Source organism: Hyaena hyaena, unplaced genomic scaffold, assembly GCF_003009895.1.
Source record: "Hyaena hyaena isolate Hyena2069 unplaced genomic scaffold, ASM300989v1 scaffold_260, whole genome shotgun sequence".
NCBI lineage: Eukaryota > Metazoa > Chordata > Mammalia > Carnivora > Hyaenidae > Hyaena > Hyaena hyaena.
Window position 1 is genome coordinate 689,973 of NW_024080892.1, and position 22,646 is coordinate 712,618.

The 22,646-nt window shown below is 42.0% G+C and overlaps 1 protein-coding gene and 1 non-coding gene across 2 annotated transcripts in view; both read left to right on the forward strand.

The window, feature by feature from the left end:
• SV2C (synaptic vesicle glycoprotein 2C) overlaps nt 1-22,646 on the forward strand; it is a 207,755-nt gene that overhangs the window by 107,541 nt on the left and 77,568 nt on the right. The window contains exon 4 of the mRNA XM_039245561.1: nt 6,598-6,749. Within this exon, the coding sequence (XP_039101492.1) occupies nt 6,598-6,749 (152 nt within the window). The remainder of the gene's footprint in view (nt 1-6,597; nt 6,750-22,646) is intronic.
• LOC120240744 lies at nt 7,928-8,058 on the forward strand. The gene has a single exon (XR_005530714.1). It is a non-coding gene; the product is annotated as a small nucleolar RNA SNORA38 (small nucleolar RNA).

Consider the following 22,646-nt stretch of genomic DNA (forward strand, 5'->3'; position numbering starts at 1 on the left):
CATAGAATCTGAAGCAGGCTCCAGGCTCCGAGCTGTCAACACAGAGCCCGATGCAAGCTCAAACCCACGAGCTATGAGATCATGACCCGAGCCAAAGTCAGACACCTAACTGACTGAGCTACGCAGGTGCCCCAGTTTCTTTATATTTCTATAATTAAATTTGTAAAAACCCAATATTAAATAATATTTCCTAAGAATAACTCCAACTCTGAAATTCCAAATATCAACTCTTTCAGCTGTGTCAATCCAATTATTTTTAATCTGGCTAATCTTCCAGATATATAGAGTGTGGATTTCAATTATTATTTCCTCTGTGCCTCCTATTACCAAAGATAATTAAGATTTGACCCTTTTGACAGCTAATAAAATAGATTCAATATCTGATCCTGAGAAAATATCTTTAGGAACCACCCTGATCTGTTTGCTTCATTTACGTAAACATTCCATCAAATATGAATTTGAGAAAACTTCAATAGTAGCTAACTGACCATTATATAATAAGCAATGAAAAAAGGGCACCTGGGTGGCTCAGTCAGTTGAATGTCTGACTCATAGTTTCAGCTCAGGTCATCATCTCACAGTTCATGGGATTGAGCCATGGGTCAGGCTCTGCGCTGACAAGCATGGAGCCTGCTTGGGATTCTCTCTGCTCCTCCCCTGCTCAAGCTTAAGTGCTCAAGTATGCACGTGCTCTCTGTCTCTGTCTCTCTCTCTCTCAAGAAAAAGGTTTCCGTGCTAACTGGATTTAGAAATGTGTTACACAGCAGGTAATGTAAAGATAATCACTTCATGCCTTATCTTAAGGATTTTTAGTATAAAACAAGTTTTAATTTCATTAAATCCTTATTATAAAAGTTTCTCAATCTCAACACTATTAATATTTCAGGATGGATAATTATTTATTGTGAGGAACTGTCTTGTGTATTTTAACATTCTTAGCAGCATCTCTGGCTGTACTTACTATAAGCCAATTGCACCTCCTGACTTAGGAACAATTAGAAATGTATTCAGACATTGCCAAATATCTGTTGAGAGACGGGAGAACACAACCAACTATATTTAAGAGTGGCTGATACATGGGAATTTGAGAACTGCCATTTAAATATTTGTTATCTTCTCATGTATTCTCAGAAATTGCATCTTGATACAGTAAAACAATTAAGGAAATGCATTAGCCCCTCACACAAAACATTGAACTATTGATACAGAATAATAATGAGGAATTTTCTTTCTTTTTTTTTTTTTTACTTATAAAAAATGGAGGGGGACAGGGGTGCCTGGGTGGCTTAGTCGGTTAAGCGTCCGACTTTCGCTTGGGTCATGATCTCGCGGTTCGTGGGTTCGAGCCCCCGCGTCGGGCTCTGTGCTGACTGCCAGCTCAGAGCCTGGAGCCTGTTTCAGTCTGTGACTCCCTCTCTCTCTGACCCTCCCCTGCTCACACTGTCTCTCTCTCTCTCCTAGAAATAAATAAAAAATATTTAAAAAAAAAAATGGAGGGGGACAGCTTTTTCTTATCCTCAACACTTACAGAAACAAAATCAAATTGTAAGACAGGAACACTTGTGCTTTCTCTCTTACCTAAATTGGCATTGTTGTTGGTAGTTGTAGCATTCTGCAGCACTTTTCTGGAAGGTTCCAAGGTATTTTAGAAGCTCCCAGAGTGACAAGAGGATTGCACAGTGTCTTATGCCCAAGGGTTCCAAGTGACTCTTTTCACCAGGGGATGTAGTCAGGAGGTGACCGGGGAAACTCAGACATGGAGTCATTTCAGGAGCTCTTTGGGGACTATCAGAACTTCCATCCCAGCACCCACAACTTCTCTTATGGTTATATTGACCCAGAACATAAGCTGTATCTTTTCATTCATGGGAGATGTTTAGGTCATTGGAACAAGTTTCTCCAGTAGGTTTGGAGTGGCACCTCCATCAGCAGAGAGGCTTTGTGAAACAGCTCTTTTGAGGAACACTCTGTGCATGTCCAGTGGGCCAGGTAATGGGGATTCAAAGATGAATGGAGTATAGTCCTCACCTTCAAGGAGCCCTCACTCTGGTATGAATAACATTTAAGACTTCTGATGGAGTATGAAATACGAGTAATAGTTAACATCACCACGTGCTCTAATGGGTTTCTTTTATGCTTGAAGGACACCACGGTAACAGGAGGAGTCATGTTTTCCTTAAAATGGATGATCAGCCCATAGTAGGAAATGTGAATGCTTGGACTGTTTTGTAGGTCTCCGAATCTGACAAACTTTGCAAAGGATTTGAATGGACTCCCTCACTCATTCTTCAGACTCATCTATCTATTGATATTAGAGTTCCTTGCAATCTGCTTTGCATACAGATATTGAGAGATATCCATGCAAAAATAACCACATTTAAAAAGACACATTGAATCAAAAGCAACTGGATTGCTCATGTGCCCCTAAAAGTTGGTATTCTCTTATGCAGCAATTTGTTTGAACCTAACAGGCAAGTCTACAGTTTTCCGCTTGCCATTTCAGCCACCCTGGAGTACATTTATCTTGGTTCAGAGTAGCCTGGCATATCTTAACATTAAATTGTTCCTTCATGTGATGTGAGTGATAGCTCTTACATATGGAATGTTCAGAATCCAGATGAGACATTAATTAGGATGTGAAAAGTCAATAAAAACCAAGGCTCTGTATGCATTAAGAAGTGAAGGCATAGATTAGGGACCTGGGACTTTATGGTGCAGAGAAATGGATTCTTCACATCAAATTTGAAAGGAGTAAGTTAAGTGATTGATGACATAGCCATTTTATTTCCTACTAAAATTGTGTGTTGTAATGAAACCACCTTACATTTGTTCAGAACTTTGTTGAATTTTAAAATTCCGGAAAGGCTCCCTGAGAAAGTGATTGTTCAGTCGAATCTTCAAATAAGTAGTCCTCAAAAAGTATTATAGTCCAGGCAGGAGCAACAGCATGTGGAAGGCTAGGAAGTAGGGGGGAAATCCAGCAATTTCTGGTTACTTCAGAATACAGTTTTTTTGGCATGGAAAGATTCTTTTATTTATTCAAGTTGTTTTTCATCATTTTTATTTTTTTAATGAGAATGTTAATTATAATAGCAGTCCATGCTCTTTTTCAATAAAAAGGTGTTTCAAATAATGAGGACGTATTTATTTATTTATTTTTTTTTTATTTATTTTTTTACAAATAGTTTATTGTCAAATTAGTTTCCACACAACACTCAGTGCTCATCCCCACAAGTGCCCTCCTCCATGCCCCTCCCCCCCTCCCCCCCACATCCATCAGTCCTCAGTTTTTGTCAGCATTCAAGAGTCTCTCATGGTTTGCCTCTCTCCCTTTCCCCCACCATTTCCGCCCTTCTTCTCCCCCTAATTCCTCCGTCAAGTTCCTCCTAATCCTCCTACACGTGCAAACATATGATATTTGTCCTTCTCTGCCTGACTTATTTCGCTCAGCAGAACACCCTCAAGGTCCATCCATGTTGCTACACATGGCCAGATTTCATTGTTACTCATTGCCATGTAGTATTCCATGGTATAGATAAACCACATCTTCTTGATCCATTCATCTGTTGATGGACACTTAGGCTCTTTCCATGTTTTAGCTATTGTGGAGAGTGCTGCTATGAACATTGGGGTACATGTGCTCCTATGCCTCAGCATTTCTGTATCCCTTGGGTAAATTCCTAGCAGTGCTATTGCTGGGTCCTAGGGGAGTTCTATTGTGAGTTTCCTGAGGAAACTCCACACTGTTTTCCAGAGGGGCTGTACCAGTTTGCATTCCCACCAACAGTGAAGGAGGGTGCCCGTTTCTCCACATCCTCGCCAGCATCTAGAGTTCTCTGATTTGCTCATTTTAGCCACTCTGACTGGCGTGAGGTGGTATCTCAGTGTGGTTTTGATTTGTATTTCCCTGATGAGGAGGGATGCTGAGCATCGTTTCATGTGTCTGTTGGCCATCTGGATGTCCTCTTTGGAGAAGTGTCTGTTCAATGAGGACGTATTTAAAGTAGAAAGTGGAAGTCCACCATTCAACAACTTCCCTGTTTCCCCAGCATCTAATTTTTTTTCATTTTTTTGATTTAAATGTTAGTTAACATACAGTGCAATATTGGTTTCAAGAGTGAATTCATTTACTCATCACTTACATATAACACCCAATGCTCATCCCAACAAGTGCCTCCTTGGTACCCATCACCCCTCTAGCCCATCCCTCACCCACCTCCCTCCGTCAACCTTCAGTTTGTTCTCTATCATTAAGAGTCTCTTGTGGTTTGTTTCCCTCTCTTCTCTTCCCTCTTCTTCCCATGTGCTCATCTGTTTTGTTTCTTAAATTCCACATATGAGTAAAATCATATGGTATTTGTCTTTCTCTGATTGACTTATTTCACTTAGCATAATACATTCTAGCTCCATCCACATCATAGCAAATGGCAAGATTTCATTCTTTCGGATACCTGAGTAATATTCCCTTGTAAAGACATACCACCTTCTTCTTTACCCATTCATCAGTAGATGGACATGTGGCTCTCTCTATAGTTTGGCTATGGTTGACAATGCTGCTGTGAACAGCGGGGTGCATGTACCCCTTTGAATTTGTAGTTTTGTATCCTTTGGGTAAATACATAATAGTATAATTGCTGGATCATAGGGTACTTCTGTTTAAGCTAGTGATTTTTAAACTCTTTGAATAACAGCTCCCACTAAGAAACACATTACAATCCATTATACATTTATATGTATATATTTATTTTATATATAAATTTATATGTAGATACACACACATATATGTATGCATAAATGTATGTACATTTTACATGATAAACATGTTGATAATGAAGACAAAACTTTCATGAAATGATACATTTCTTTATTACTTGAGTTGCCCTTAACTATTTTCATCTCTATTTCAATTTTTAAATGTTGGTAGCTTATAGCCACTAAATTAATTTTGTAGCCCACAGATTGAAAAGCATTGGCCTGAATGGTCTGCCCATGTCTAGCAGTAGATAACTACCACATCACTTTAAGCAGGAGCAAATGCATGAAATGGTGCTATATTTTGACCTACTGTTTGATGCAGAATGACATTATGAATCTTGTGATTTGTCTGGTACATCTAGTTTGCTGCAGATAAGGCCTTTCTCTAAATTTCATTTGCTAAAGTCATTGCCAATACTTCTTGATCATATCAAAGGCTCTGAGGAAATCAGTTACTGCTAAATGGGTAAGTGCGTGTTGTACTCCTTGATGTGAAATGTCAATAGCAATTTACTTTACAGAAATCTGTACATAAAAGAATCAGCACATATTTTGAAAACTATTTTGCTAAGTGTTTTCTCTACAATTTGTTTATATATACTATTGCACATATTTTTTTAAAATATTGATTTCAAGAATTCACAGGGGTGCCACCTGGATGGCTCAGTCGGTTGAGCATCTGACTCTTGATTTACCTCAGGTCATGATCCTCAGGTGGGATTGAGCCCTGCATTAGGGCCCATGCTGAGTGTTGTGCCTATACAGGATTCTCTCTCTCTCTCTCTCTCTCTCTCTGCCCCCTCCCCTGCTCGCACACACTCTTTCTCTTTCTAAAGTAGAATAAATAAAATAAAATAAAATAAAATAAAATAAAATAAAATAAAATAAAATAAAATAAAGAGCTCATGTTACTGTTCGTAATGACAGTAAGTAATGTTTTCCCATACTACCCTACTTTCTGAGGCAGTGGTTTTTAAAACTTGGGAGTCAAGACCTAGTTGAAATTCTGATGAGATTTATGGCCTATCTCCTTAGAATGAACAAAATATTTATTCCATATACACTCAGTAGAGAACACTTAACCTGAATGGAAGTCACTGCTCATGTCATCTCTCTAGAGCTTAATCAGCGTCTCCTATAATCACCCTACTGGAAGGAAGCATCGTACTCCCTTCTATTCGTACTGAAACCAGCAACACTTTATTTGATTCTACCAGTGCGTGTACACATGTACCCATGTGGCAATGAAATCTACTGGGTTCTACTGAAATGTGAAATCGACTGAGACCAGAGCAATCTGGGAAACAGCCTCATCAGGCCTGTGTTCATCAACACAACAGCCTAACTGGGCTGCAGGACCAGCTGCCACAGCAGAGCAGTGAGCAAGTACAGTTGTAGACAGCCTTCCAGAAGTGTTTGAAGCTCTTTCCAAAGTCACCACACCATGGGGGGAACATATCATAGTATCTCTTTTTTAAAATATATTAATGAAAATACTCACTAGATTGTACCAAATACTGTAACTTTTGCAAATATGTAGAACACTCAACACTGAGCAGAAAACCCACCATAATTAAACGAGGGAAGCTCTATAAACCATGTGGCTAGGACACCACTGCCACCTTCTGGTGATGTGACTTAATTGCAGGTTCTGGAGGTATAATAAACCTATATGAAACAGTTTATAATATTAAAATTACAAAAGGATAGAAGATATACATTGCCTCATATGCTGGGATAGAGAGCGAGCATGTGTTCTTAGAGCTTGCTTTGGTTCTGCCCTTTGCATCTCATGTGGCTGTACTGACTCTGATTTCCTGTATTTTCTGTACCTGTTGGCAGGATTGGAGGGGCCATTCCCACTGTGTTCTCCTACTTTGCTGAAGTGCTGGCCCGAGAGAAGCGGGGTGAGCATCTGAGCTGGTTATGCATGTTTTGGATGATCGGTGGGATCTACGCCTCTGCCATGGCTTGGGCCATCATCCCGCATTACGGTAAGAGGCTGGCCTTACACGAGTTGGACAGGCACCTTATTTTACTTCAGCCTCCATCCCATCCCTCCCCTCTCTTGTAAATGCTGGTTTGAGAACAGCACTGTCATGGTCAAGTCTTTCCTTTTTGTTCTATCTAAGATTTCCCTCCCTAGTATAGAGTTCTGTATAAGATAAGACTATGCCAATGGTCCTAATACTATTTATAGCATTTTGCTGTTTTTAATGGAATCACTTTCATTTGCTTTCTATATGCTATCCACTCTGGTGTCCCCACCCAAATGGACGTGAGAGGAGACACAGGTCACGATCAGCATACAAGGCAACATGACCTCAGTTGTTTGGGGGACTGTCATACACATCAGGCACAGTACCTTTATTTCTCCCCTCTGGGTCCAGTCCGAAGCTCAGCCCCATGTTATCCCTGCTTCTGCTGGCAGCCCAGAACTCAGATGAGAACAGGAAGAATCCTGTTTTCTCATGGACGCTCTGTTTGAGAACTTAAGAGGTGACTCTACTTTCCTTGCTGCCAGGGCTCCCTCCTCAGTTTCTCCCTAAGCACGTGTTCCTACCCCCTCTGAATATTTGAAAGTCTCATGTTTCTGACCAGTATTGTCCTGCTTAAAAGCCAGAAACTCCCAGTTGCCTCATCTACAAACAGTGAAATGCAGGGAGAGGTTTGCAGAATCCAGGAATCAAATTCAATATATAAGGAAAACAGGAAGGGAGGTGTTGTGGGTGTGTGTGTGTGTGTGTGTGTGTGAGGGAGAGAGAGAGAGCGCAAACAGGTTGAAGTTTGCAACATATGAATACTGTATAAAATAAAACCACTTGTGACTTCAAAAACTCACTCTTGTTCAACCTAAAATCAAATCAATCATCAGCTAAAAATTAGATTTCAAAAATTCACTTTTTGATCATTTTCTTTTTTTCTGCTTTTGTTTTAGAACAGAGCAATTTTTCATTATAAAGCATAGTTCTGTTAGGGAACAACCTTATGTGAATTTCATTCATTGCTAAAATCAAAGACAAGATGTAGATTTTAGTATTCAAATGCATTGTAACTTATTTTTCCATACTGCATTACAAAATTCATGTTTGTCACACTCTTTCTTTTAATAAACCTAAAAAGTTACATGCAAAGCAAGCTTGCATATATCAATGACAACAAAGATGTAAAGGCTTCCTACAGAGGCGTGTCTGTAGTTCCCTGTCTTTGGACACGGAAGAATTGGAGGAAAAGAAACATGGACTTAGAGAAGTCTGGGGCCAGCTTGCTCCCTGTGGGCTCAAGATCAACCATCCAAGAGAGAAGAAAAAAAGGAAAGAGGAAAAAAAAGAAAAAATAAGAAAAGAAAATTAGAAAAGAAAGGAAAAAGAAAAAAGAATTAAAGAAAAGAAAAGAAAAAAAAGATGTAAGGAATTGGTTACTTGGCGGAAGAGAATTTTATTTGCCACACACTTAAGTTGAGTGTGGCCTGCCAAGCTCAAGTGATGGGTTTTCCTTTTTTATACTGATCACTTCTGAGCCAGAAATACACTCATAGAGACAGTTACCCAGGTCCAGCTTGAGGTTTGCCTTCTGCCACCATCCAAGGAATTCCAGATGATTCTCCTCCTTTCCCTGGGCCCTAAGGACCTTAGCCACCCTCAGAACTCACCTCTGTAGGAAGATGTCTAGCTCCCGCCCAACTCAGCTGCCTGTTTGGAAAGGAAAAGCCACTTTGTGGCCACATCAAGAATTGCTTCTTAGGAACGATGTGTAAGCAGACAGAAAGGAGATACGGAGCCTGTGTGGAATCCAGATTTACCTCGCCTTGCTCCTGGAGCTGCTCTAGTCCATATGCAGCCTTTGTACCAATTTTTTAAAAGTGCCTCATCCAGGTGGACACGGGTGCCGCCCGGCTGGTAGCTCCGCCAGGTCCTCACACAGTGAGTTACTGCTGCAATTTCACTCTGCAGCTGGCTTCCTCCTGAGGCCCACCTCGCGTCTCAGCCTCTGACGGCAGCACAGCTCCTGGGCTCCTGGCTTTTTGGTGTCTCCTTCCTGGTCCCCTTCCCCATCATATGGCAGAATTTCTCCTGCCGGCCTTCCGAAACTCCTAAGTTAGATTGGCATCTATAGTCCCCCTGTTTCCACCAGGCCTAGGCATGATTGCTTTGGTTTTTGTTTTTCCTCACTAGGTATTTAGTTCCTCAGACTCTTGCCTTTCACACATCCCTACCCTTAAGCCACAGAGGGCTCCAGATTTTGCCTCCAGCCTTGCCAACCATCAGTCAGTGGCTAACCTAAAGAAAATTAGTATAATCCCACCTTTATTTTTCTCAACCACACAAAAGATACTCTTTTTTATAGCAAAAAGGGCTACCTAGTCCATACGTAATTGGCAAGAGCTGGAGCTGTGAATCCTAAACAATTCATAAAAAAATTACAAAGAAAACAGTCACAATACAACAAAATCTAATGTATCTGAGGTTGACATTAATTTATATGGTAAAGGAACCTTGAGAAATAATGACCTGGTTAAGAAATCAGTAACAGAATATTAAAATCTTATGCCCATGCTTTATTGAAGGCTTTCCATGGTCAGCAATGTGGCAAAAACAGCAATTATTGCAATCAAGCCTGTCTGGATATTAGAATCAACGGGGGAGATTTTTAAATACCCTTGCTGAGTTCATTGTTATATGCCTGCAACTTGAAGCGTTTTCATTATTTCAAAATAAAAGAACTTAGTTTTAAAAATCCTGTGCTCCTAGGGGATGATGATGTTTTGTATCTTTATGCGGGGGAGGGTGTTTCAGGGATATTCGTTTATAAAAATGCATTAAGCTGGATACTTAAGATTTGTATACATCGCTATATGGATGTTACATTTTTTATATAAATATGTTTTAATAAAAGTTTACCTCTCCCGTAACCCCCTGAAAATACCCGTGCTTGGGTCCTATGCCAGATCATTTGAATTTGATTGTCTGAGCTGCGGACTTGGCATGGATGGTTTTTAAAGTGGTTCTCTGCAGCCAGGTTTGAGATTCTGTAGCTCCCTACCTCTCCCTGTGGGTGATCTCGGAAACCCCTGGGACTTCCTCTTGTATGTAGAGCGAGGGCTGCAAATAGGAGCAAAGAGAAGAGTGAGCCTGACCGGCATGGCTGACTTCTTTAGTGGGTGTTTGGGCTTCCGTATTGTTGGTTTCATCCAAGCTGAAGGGCTTTCCTATTCATGAGGCTTAGAATCACTTAAAAAGTAACTTTGATATCTTGATCTGCCTTCTTCTCAATGCCACATCTTTTTATTTTACTTCAAATATACAAGGGGTGTTAAGTCCATCTACTTACCTTGCAGATTCTGAAAAAATAAAAAAGTTTCTCTTTTCCCTCTGAAATTCTGCAGTGCATAAAATGATGTCACAGCCCATAGGGAAATGAGAGCACCACGTGGGTCCTGCCCTTCCATCCTCCTTCATTCAGGAGACCTCTGAGCACCACTACCTGTACGGTGTAAGGAGTTTTCAGTGAGCAGGGGAGGGATTTGGGAGCAAACTGACATGACTCAGAGCCAGATACTGGCCCTTCTCACACCAGTAACAGGATTTGTGCTAGAGGGAAGGAATCAAAAACTGGCATCCACACCTTGAGTAATTCAAATGATAAATGATACAGATAAGAAGGTGTCTGTGGTGTTGCCTTTCTGCATTTCTTGGCAAAGCCATCAGCACACAAAGCCCTGAACCCGATGCCCAAACACTTGAACTCTGACTCCAGACAAGGTTCTTACACAAAGTAGGACTTGCCTGGATGGGAAAGGAAATCTGGAAGGATTCTTATGAAGTTAGACAACACCAGGAAGGGAGTTTGGACTGCTGATGAGTTAACATGCGGGCATGCGGGCTGTGGCCAGGCTTTGCCGATGGACAGAGGGATCTGCCTAGTTTCTGTACTGGCATCGGATAATGATGGTGCTTTAACTTCACGTCACTGCTGGTGGTTTGTGATTTCCCTTTCACTCACCGCCATCTGAAGGTTCCCAACATAAAATTACCTTGCCCACTCAGACAAGGCCCGTAGGAGGCAGAGTGCTTGGCTGTCATCGCCTTTCCTGCTGGCCACCTCCCCTGTGACCAGCTCCTTCCACCTAGGAGCTTCAGGGCTGTGAGAGGAAAAAGTAGCACACGTATAAGGGTTTTACTTCAACCTCCACCCTCTCAATAATCAGGACACCTCAGCACTTAATGGAAGCCTCAAGTGCCTTTGGGGAAAATGGGGCAGGTTGCTGAATCAGAGCACTTTCCCTCTTAGGCTGAGAGCTTGCATTTAGACCCAGGCTTTGGGGTTGCTGTGGGATTGCAGCGCTGTCTGCTCCATTAAACCCTCTGTCGTCTTTTTCTCTTTGAAATTCGCGTGCACATCAGATGAGGTTTGTCCCCTGTTGAGCTGCGTGACAGTGTGCAGCAAGGACATTCAATTAGCTAAGTGGGAAGGTTCTCGGTGCAGCACAGAATGCCTCAGCTCTTAAAGCCCAGAGCACATGGGGCTGTACTCAGCACTGGAACAGCCGCACAGCCCCCATCCCACTGCCCTTCACTGTTCACCCCACAGAGCCAAGCTGGGGGCATCATACCCCGGCCCACCCCTTCTCCTCCCCTCTCCCCAGCCACAGTGAGGTGTCTGGGCTTAAAAACTCACTTATTCCTGACATTCTGACTACCAAGATGTCCCTACTTCCTTTAGTTAGGAGACATGTGAAGCTAATTCATTTCTTCTCCTTAACGATGCACCTGGGTGAAGGGAGCACAGTATAGTTGAATGGCTGTCTGGCTGGAGAAGGAAACAGGCAAAGGTGTGTATGGGTTTTTTTTTTTTTTTTTTACAAATAGTTTATTGTCAAGTTGGTTTCCATATAACACCCAGCGCTCATCCCCACAAGTGCCCTCCTCCATGCCCATCTCCCCCCTCCCCCCCACACCCATGAGTCCTCAGTTTGTTCTCAGCATTCAAGAGTCTCTCATGGTTTGCCTCTCTCCCTTTCCCCCACCATTTCCCCCTTTCTTCTCCCCCTTGTTCCTCCGTCAAGTTCCTCCTAATCCTCCATTACGTGCAAACATATGATATTTGTCCTTCTCTGCCTGACTTATTTCGCTCAGCAGAACACCCTCAAGGTCCATCCATGTTGCTACACATGGCCAGATTTCATTGTTGCTCATTGCCATGGAGTATTCCATGGTATAGATAAACCACATCTTCTTGATCCATTCGTCCGTGAATGGACACTTAGGCTCTTTCCATGTTTTAGCTATTGTGGAGAGTGCTGCTATGACCATTGGGGTACATGTGCTCCTATGCCTCAGCATTTCTGTATCCCTTGAGTAAATTCCTAGCAGTGCTATTGCTGGGTCCTAGGGGAGTTCTATTGTTAGTTTCCTGAGGAACCTCCACACTATTTTCCAGAAGGGCTGTACCAGTTTACATTCCCACCAACAGTGTAGGAGGGTGCCCGTTTCTCCACATCCTTGCCAGCATTTAGAGATCTGTTTTTGCTCTGAATGGCATGAAGTGGTATCTCAGTGTGGTTTTGATTTGTATTTCCCTGATGAGGAGGGACGCTGAGTATCGTTTCATGTGTTTGTTGGCCATCTGGATGTCCTCTTTGGAGAAGTGTCTGTTCATATCTTCTGCCCATTTCTTCACTGGGTTGTTTGTTTTTCGGGTGTGGAGTTTGGTTAGTTCCTTAGAGATTTTGGATATTAACCCTTTATCTGATATGTCATTTGCAACTATCTTTTCCCATTCCGTTGGTTGCCTATTAGTTTTGTGGGTTGTTTCCTTTGCTGTGCAGAAGCTTTTAATCTTGATGAGGTCCCAATCGTTTATTTTTGCTCTTGATTCCCTTGCTTTTGGGGATGTGTCAAGTAAGAAGTTGCTGCGGTGGAAGTCAAGGAGGTTGTTTCCTGCTTTCTCCTCTAGGGTGTTGATAGTTTCCTGTCTCATGTTCAGGTCCTTTATCCATTTTGAGTTTATTTTTGTGTATGGTGTAAGAAAATGATCTAGTTTCATTCTTCTGCATGTTGCTGTCCAGTCTCCCAACACCAAAGGTGTGTATGTTTTGTTCATGAGCAGAAAAGCACTGTGGCTGAGGGAAAGGTGGGGAGTGAGTGCTGATCTCAAGCCTCTCAGCTCTACTGCTTCTGGGTGTGAACTTTGTCAAGATTTTGAGTCTCCTCCTGCCCCATTTTCTGGTCAGTTAAGGGCAAAGATCATGTTGTAACCCCCCAGTGTATGATTAGTGCTTAGAAAATGGTCGGTCTGGGGCACCTGGGCGGCTCAGTCAATTAAGCATCTGACCCTTGGTTTTGGCTAGGTCATGATCTCACGGTTCATGAGTTCAAGCCCCACATCAGACTCTTTGCGGACAGTGTGGAGTTTTCCTGGGATTCTCTCTCTCTCCATCTCTCTCTGCTCTTCCCCACTTTGCTCTCTCTCTCAAAATATATAAATAAACATTGAAAAAAAAGGTAACTCTGCTGCTGTCAGGTTCATCTACATTGGATACCAGACTCTGTCAACACATCCTGCCAAGAGCTCAGAGCTACAAGAAAAGAGGGAGAGTGAGGTAGTAAAGTATGTGAAACAAATAAACCTCACCTAGAGGGTGAGGAGGTCAGAGGAGTCAGAGGAAAGAAAAATAGGGGGGGAAAGTTAAGATAATGAGAGAGAATCAAGGAAAAAATAATACTGTAAAATCTGGATTACCTGGAACCCATTGAATCCAAATCTTCCATTCATTTACTTGTTGGATGAATTAATATTTGAAGAGCATATACTACACAAAGATCCACCTTAAGCCCTTGAGACCACTCTCGTTGCCAGGTAGGAAGAACAAGAGCCTGACTGTCCTCATTTGCTGGCAGAGATGCAAACCAGCCCTGTGGGTTACAGGGACCGTAGCAGAGCCCAGCTCCATCTCTATGACAGAGGGTCCTACACTCTGTTTACCAGCAACCAGCAGAGTGGCTACTGGAATGGGGTTAGATGTAACACATGGCCTGGTTCCAAACGGGCTCTGCTGTTCTCTAGTTCTGTCACTTTTAGGACAGTTTGTTGGGCTGTCTTGTCCTCAGTTTCCTCATCTCTAAAGCAGGCATAACACCCCAAAGTGTTGCTCTATTCAAGGACTATGTACAAAACGTGGTTACTATACAGTGCTTGATACACATGTTCATTAAGTGGAAATGGGGCTTTTTTCCTTTTTGTCCATAGGTGGGGCTAAAATTGAGGGAAGGGTAGGAAGAAGGAACTGGGATAGTAAAAAGAGCTTGCTCCCCTTTTCCTAATCATGTTTTCTCAGCTGTGTGCTTATCATTTGAAGGCTGTAGAGGCGGATAGGAAGGGGAAGCATACAGGCACAGAGTGTGGGAGGCATGCCGAGTATTCTGCACCCACTCCAGGGTGGCAGGGGAGGGCGACAGTGACAGCTGGGTCCCACTTACCAGCCCAGCCCAAACAGGCAGCTGTGAGAGGCCCCAAGCCCTGCAGTTTCTCTTTGCCGAGCTTCACTGAATGCCACAGTGCTGAAGATTTTATGCTCAAATGTAAGAGCAGGACATCACAAGAGGAATCAACTTGATACATCAATGTATACCAGTATTATTTCTTAATTTGTCCAGTTTAGAATCAATCTGATCTTTGATTTCGACAAAATGACGTTTGGGCTTGGATTTCCTTCATTCTGTGGCTCAGTTTTCCTTGTGCATTAAAGAGATACATCAGCCCCCATAATAATAGTAATGACAACATCTTTATTTAAGGGCTTAAGAAATGGACACGAGGCAGACTCATAGTTTAAGCATAGGTCTCTTTGTTGAGTGAGTATGTTTCATCGCTTCTGGGTTTCAGAAGCCATACGTTCTTAAACAGGACCACAGGCTTTCCCATCCTCAGACCTCCTGTCTCTTTCCTCATGCTCAGTGCATCACCTGGGGAAACATCTTGGTCAGCTAGGGTCAGCTCCCTCACCGGCTACCCACCCCACCCCCTGCTGCAGGTCCCAAAGATATGTCTCCATCCTTTACTGCACAGTCTCACTCTGCCCTTTCAGGTATGAGTAGTGAACGCAGAGAAGCTGCCTCATCTGTTGTTCATTAAGCCAGTTACCATGGTGCTCACGTCTTCATGCTTCCATTCAAGCTCCTCAGAAAGCAAAGGGACAGCAGTCACTTATTGAGAGCTTTCGATATCCCAGACATAATGCCAGGCACATTAATCCTTTTTTTTAATGGTTTTTTTTCTTCTTTCTTTTTTTAAATTTTTAAAATTTTTTTTATTTTTATTTTTTTATTTTTTTAAATTTTTTACAAATAGTTTATTGTCAAGTTAGTTTCCGTATAACACCCGGTGCTCATCCCCACAAGTGCCCTCCTCCATGCCCATCTCCCCCCACCCCACATCCATGAGTCCTCATTTTGTTCTCAGCATTCAAGAGTCTCTTATGGTTTGCCTCTCTCCGTTTCCCCCACCATTTCTCCCCTTCTTCTCCCCCATGGTCCTCTGTTAAGTTCCTCCTAATCCTCCTATACATGCAAACATATGATATTTGTCCTTCTCTGCCTGACTTATTTCACTCAGCATAACACCCTCAAGGTCCATCCATGTTGCTGGGAATTTACCCAAGGGATACAGTAATGTTTTTTTTTTTTCAATTTATTTCTGAGAGAGAGAGACAGTGTGAACGGCGGCGGGGGAGGGGGGGTCAGAGAGAGAGGGAGACACAGAACCTGAAACAGACTCCAGACTCTGAGCTAGCTGTGAGCACAGAGCCCGGTGTGGGACTCGAACCCACTAACCGAACTGTGAGATCATAACCTAAGCCGAAGCTGGACACTTAACCAACGGAGCCCCCCAGGAGCCCCCAGGAACATTGATCTTACACACACAGTCTTAAAACGGAGAATGGGGCTTTAAACCTATGACAGTTTTTCCGCTCATCTGTTGGCATGAAGAACCGTGGGGGGGCGCGTCCTGCTGATACTACTGGGTGACACTGCAGAGCTAGGTTTGTAATCTATCCCTCAGGCAGTCAGGTGAAGCCTGAAGACTATTCCTCTTAGAATAATGCTTTTAAATGCAGAAAATGAAATAAGTAGGATTGTAAATGAAACCAATTGTTATCAGAATGTATTAGCATATTAAGTAGCAACGACTGGTATCAAGTCTAATGGCTACCATAATTTTTAAGTAGATATGAACATAGAGGCTAGAAGTTCTGTTGAATCCTATGAAACCATTGGACTTAACATCTCTGTTAGTTAAGATTAGGACTGACTGGGGAAAAAAAAAAGATGAGGATTGACTCGATATAAAAGGGGAAAAAGACAAATTAACAAAGGAATGAGCAAGGTGTAAACATTTTTATATTAAAAGAAGACCAGATGGAGGCTGTCCAGTGCTGGGATGGTAGTTGCACCCATCAAAGGCCCAATTCCTCTCATCCCAAAATTCCTTTTACCTACCATTCTTAGCACATTCCAACTAGTAGGTCCACATTCTAGGCAGTGCAAAGCAGGAAGGATGTATAAGGATATACCTGTGCTACCATTAAAAGCCTCCCTGGGTCGAGGGCACCTAGTTGGCTCATTTGGTTAAGCATCCAACTCTTGATCTCAGCTCAGGTCTTGATCTCAGGATTGTGAGTTCAAGCCCCTCACTGGGCTCTGCACTGTGTGTGAAGCCCACTTATAAAAAAATTCCTCCCTGGAAGTCCCACACAAATCCACTTAAATCTCATTAGCCAGAACTTCAGCATATGACCCTTCCTAGAGGCAAGGGAGTCTTGGAACTATACAGTAGTCTTCTATACCAACCAGCAGAGAGAACACAGGTAGAGTGGATTTGGGAAGACAACTAGCCAACTCTGCTTACCATTTCATTCTTCCTCTGGAAAATCTTTTAGAAATATCCATTTGGTTCATAATCTAAAATTATTGTGTGGCCCTTCTGTATTAGTTTTTAGATGCAAATAATGGAAAGCAGCTCTGGCTGACTTAACCAGAATACAAATTTATTACAAGGCTATTGAGTAGCTCACAGAATGGTCAGGAAGGCTAGAGTGCAAGCTCAGGAAAGGGCAGGAATCAAGGGAATCGTTCCTTAGATGGCTGGCATGGTCGGTCACCAAACTCAAAATATCAGCACCAAGACCCCAAACAACCCCACATACAGTCTAAGAGAAATTAGCTCAGAGTACACAGCTTCAGTTTTTACTGTGCCAAGGAGCTTTGAGAGTGGTTTAATGGTTTTTCAAACATCATGGAATTTTCTCTGCAAGATGGAATCCTCAGGGGCACCACCTGCTGTTAGAAAGTCATGATTATCAAAAGGTGACATAGACAAGGTATTTTGGGGCCCTAATTCAGTTAAGGCACTTAACAGTAACAATACAATACACAATACACACACAATACAATAATGTGTGCCAGGGAGGAGTATCTGAGTCCATGTGAGGGTGGATACAGTTTGGGCTAATGTGGCCTTTACATGTTGGTTACAAGAAAATTAGGTACAAAACCATAGCCCCACCCAATGTGAATCCTCTGCAGCATTTCAGCAGTCCAGACATCCTCCTCCTGAGATTACTAGCCCCTTAGGTCCTTCCCAAAGCAAATGTGAATCCAGCCTAATCACTGGTCGGGAGCTTCCATGAATCCTGGAGTACTTGATCTCCAGTAGAGATAAAAACCCCTATATATAATAAATAAAACCAGAAAACTTGGTTTCACTTACTATAGATATGGATAACCTACTCCAAGAGCTGTTGACTTTAAGGTTTGCCTTGAGACCAAACAGTGAAAACATTTGATACTATAAAAAATGTGTGTAATAAATTAATGCCAATACCAGGTGCTGGTGACCATGCAGAGAAACTACACATCTCATGCATTGCTGGTGGGAACGCAAAATAGTACAGTCTCTCTGGAAAATAGTTTGGCAGTTTCTTAAAAATAACAACAACAACTTAAACACACCTAACGTATGACCCACAATTGAACTCCTAGACATTTACCCCAGAGAAATGAAAATTTATATCCGCATGAAAACTTATATGTAATTGTTCATAACACTTTTTTTTTTGCAATAGAAATAACCAAAATGTCCTAGATTACCACTACTCAGCATCAAAAGGAACTTGATATAAGAGCTTGAATAGGCCTCCAGCATTTCACTGAATTAAAAATTACCCAGTCTCAAAATGTATATGTACATAACATTCTGGAAGTGACAGTTATCAAACTGGAGAAAAGATGGTTGGCAGGAATTAGAGGGGTTGAGGAGAAGGAGAGCAGGGATGACTACATAGGGTAGCTCCTGGGGGATCTTTGAGTTAATGGAATGATGTCTGTCTTGGTTATGGAGGTTATATAAATCCACACGTATGATAAAATCACATAGAGCTGCACACACACGTGATCCTGCTGTCCGTTTCCTGCTTTTGGTATTGTCCTATAGTTATTTGAGGTCTAAGCATTTCTAACCATTGAGGGAAACCGGGTGACGAGCACGTGGGATCTCTCGTACTATCTTGCAAGTTTCTGTGACCATAATTACTTCAAAATAAAAAGGAGAGAACAAAATTAGTAATGCCTTTTTTTGAGAAGCATTTATACATATCATCTTATTTATTATAATAATTTTAGGATCAAAAGCAACCGTGTAATTCCCATTTTTTTGAATGATGAACTTGCTGCATAGAAAGTTTCTCATCTCCCAAAGTGACAAAGAAAAATGGAAGATTAGAAATTAGAACCAGCCTTCTGATTCTCTTTCCTTTAAAATGTTCTCCAGACATGACAAAGCTAAGAAATGTACTCAAAGAGCATAGTGTTGTTGGGAACTCTTCTAATGGTCTCTACAGTGGGCATATGCAGCCCACCCCTCACCTGTCTGGATAATGCTGTCATAGCCCCTTGGCAAGCATTACAAGACCTATGCCTCCATCCTTTGCCATAAGAAAAACCATCTGCACCCAGAATTGAGCCATCTAAAAACTACCTTACTAAAAGTGTCATAAAAGACAGGAGAGATTTGTACATCACATGCCTCATAACCCACAACGTCATCAGTCTTTATTTGATATTTGTGTTCCTTTCAAAGACTGCATTAAGTGTTCTCTCTCCCCCTCCCCCACAGCATGCGACTTCACTGGCTTACCTCCTTCCTCCAGGAATCCAACTGCATTGCCCACCCTGCTTTCCTGGCCAAAATTTATTTTCTCACAGTTCTCAAGGTTGGGAAATCCAAGATCAAGGTGGCAGTTGATTTGGTTTCTGGATGAGGGCTCTCTTCCTGGCCATCTGCTTGCTGTGTCATCAATGTGGCAGAGAGATAGAGATTTTTTTTTTCCTTTTGTTTGATTAGGGATGCACCCATCTTACCTCAGTTACTTCCTAGAAACCTTTTCTCCAGGTATAGTCACATTGGGCATTAGGGCTTTAATATATGAATTTTGGGACATGGTTCATTTCATAGCACAATCCACTATGGTTTTGGCAAACAGAGGACCTTCCAGTCTTCAGAAACACACCCTTACCCATCTACCCTTTGAAGGTATTGAAAGTTATGAATTTTCTCCAGAGTTTTTCTTGTTAGATACCTATTACAAACTTAACTCTGTGACACTGATCTCTCTTCTCTCGTAAATAAGGTCTTATGGTATCCTTATGGTTTCATAAGAACTGCCCATCTTATTTCCCTGAACATTCGAATGTTCTGAACTAGAAAATGCATGTGCATGTGCGTTTCCTTGAAAAGAACTGTTCCAAAAATACTCTTGCTGGGCTGAAGTCATCATTAACTTAATTAGATTCTTTATCCAAGGCTCACAATTAGCACCATTACCAAATCTTGATAACTAATTCCAGTGCTTCTACATTAACTTTCACCTGGAAAGACATAAAATGTTCCTTGTTTGAGCATGTGATCATTTCTGGGATTTCCATCAATAGTAGTGAACTGGCTTAGAGGACAAGAGATATTCACAGTGTTGTGGAGAGAAGGAGAAGGCTTCTCTGATACCTTAGGGTACAAGCTACAGAACCTGGACATCACTCACTTATCTTCATGTGCATAGTGAGATCCCCAAAAGGTATGGTCCCTCCACTTGCCCAGATGGTTAAAATGAAAGGGTGTAGAGCTCTCCATTTGTTTTTTGTAAGTGCAATATTTTTTTCTTTTGTAAGAAGTAAGCCAAACTCTAATCTTCACATCACAGGCATTCATGATGAATGACCTGGAAGTTCCTGTTCTTTCATGGGCTGATGTAGTATGTATATTTTATATAGCTGTCTCTGTCAAAATTGAGCTTAGATTTGGTCTGAGTTGCTTTTAGAGGGTCCCAAGACAATCCCAGTTGAAGATTCAGGATGTGGCATCAGTGGCCCATTCAGTGCAACTGGACCACACAGAGGGTACTGATATAATTCCATAAGATGCACAATTAAAGCCTACAGTGGAGACTTAGAAGGATAGATGGTTAAATAGAACAGAGTTTGAGGCTGAAAGCATGACAGGAGAAGGTAATTATGTAACTAAGTAATTCCTAAAGGGTTCCTTCTCAAGTTTGGAAGGTCCTTTTTCTTTAGGAAGTGCCTGGTCTTTTATGTAACATTGGAACATGTCTGCACCTGAGGGCCGATTGCATTATATTGTCAATTATTCCTCCTTCTCATGCTCACCCTTCAATTAGTTCTTTGGCTGTGCTGCCCATCACAGTGTGTAATGAACAAGACAAACAGGTCATGAGGCTCGGGCAGGACACCCACAAAGAGGTTGGAAAACAGCCTGAGAACTGTGTGACGGGAGCTGGCAGTGGCCAGGCTCTAAATTGGGCAGAATTAAAGGAGGCAAAGTATGGCAACAGAAAACAACGTGGGCCAAAGCAGAGTGGGCTGGTTACCATAGATCTGAATCAAAAGAACTGTCCTGCTGATGACAAGATGCTCTAGCAGGTTGTGTGATTCAGTCATAGTGAAGAAATGAGCTGTCTCTACCATCTGCACATTACCCCCCCCCCACCTCTTCTCAACAACTGGAAGCATCTTCATGAGGTGACTGGCAAGAGTTGGGAAATTGGTTGAAGGTCATGGAACCAAAATGTTTTTTCCTGTCTGATTATCCCACCAAGGAGTGAATCCTAGGACTTTGCTCTCATTACTGTTAAACTAACAGAGATTGGGCATTCATTTAAATTACTTGATGAGGTGTAACACTGTAATTTGGATGCAGCAAACATTCTGGGAGGACATCTACTCTGTGACTGGCCCTGTGCTAGAAGCTAGAGAAGCCAAAGAAGCTTCTTGTGGGAAAATAAAGAAATATCTGCAGAGTCCCCAAATCAAATTTGGCTTCTCATCTTTACTGCATCAGCCTATGGGTTCAAAGTGCCCTTTTCTGAAATATTGTGGTGGATTTGGGAGTTTGGCCTTGCTAGGGCCGCTTTGAATTGCAAGTGTTCTTTAACATACAAATGTTACAAGTTAGTTGAAGGGAAAACACACCAGTCCTGTGGGTGAGGCAGAAAGTTGGGGAAAACTTAGGTAAGAAGGGAAAAGTCTGAGAGTCCTGGTTTCATTTGACTTTAACAGTTCAAGACTGGGGTGGCCAATGTAAATATAGTGACCAGGCAGACGATGTGAATGAATGAAGCAGACAAGAGAGGGAACTGAGGCAATGAGAGAGTCCATGCCATCTGTAGAGGCGTGGCAGTTACTCAGCTGCAACAGATGTAGCCGCGTAACTACTGAGACCAGATCTGATTTACCAGGAGAAAATGGAATTCTGGAGAGTGATACGAAGTATCTCCAATTTTTAATCTACCACTTTTCAAATATATTTTTATAGAGGTATAATTTACATGTGTGGTAGACAGAATAATGTCATCCAAAGATGTCCACACCCTAAACTCAGAACCTGGGAATGCAAGAGTTTACGTGGCAAATGTGAATCAAGGTTGCAGATGGAATTAAGCTTGCTAATCAGCTGTCCTTTGAGTGGGAAGATTAACCTGCATTTTCCGGTGGGCTCAACCTAATTACAAGGGCCTTTCAAAGCAGAAGAGGGAGTAGGGAAGGGAGAATCAGAGAAGTGCAGCATGGGCAGGACTCAGCTTGATGTTATTTGCTTTAAAGATAGAGGAAGGGGGCCATGAGCCAAGAATGTGGGAGGCCTCAGGCAGCCAGAAAAGGTAAGGAAACATATGCTCCTCCAGAGTCTCCGTAGGGAAGGCAGACCTGCTGACACCTTGCTTTTAAGGCACTGAGATCCATTTTGGACTTCTGACACGCAGAAGTCTTTGAGATTATCTGTAAGATAATACGTTTGTGTGGCTTTTAAGCCAGTGAGTGTGTGGTAATTTGTTCTAGAACAATAGCAAATGAATATTCCCTACAATAAAATTCATCAAGCTTAAGTGGTGAAATTTGACAAAGGTATACAGTTATGTAACTATCACCTTAATCAAGATAGAGAACATTTCAATCACCAAAAAGATCCTTCATCCTTTGTGGTAGATTTCCTCACACCATACCTGGTCTCTGCTAAGCAATGATATGCTCTCGGTCTTTTTTAAAATTTCTTGTAAATGGAATCAGACGGTGCATAACTTTTGTGTCTGGATTCTGTTGGGGCTTATTGCCTTTGAGATTCTTCCTTGTAGTTGGGTGTTTGGGGGGTTCATTCCTTGCTGTCACTGAGTAGTATCCCATGGTATGCATGGGTCACAGCTTGTTGACCCACTCACCAGGTGATGGACCTTTTGGTTGTTTACAGTTTGCCTACTATGATTAATTACGTACATTAGGGTACAAGTCATTGTGTGATTGAAGTTTTCATTTGTCTTGGGTAAATATCCA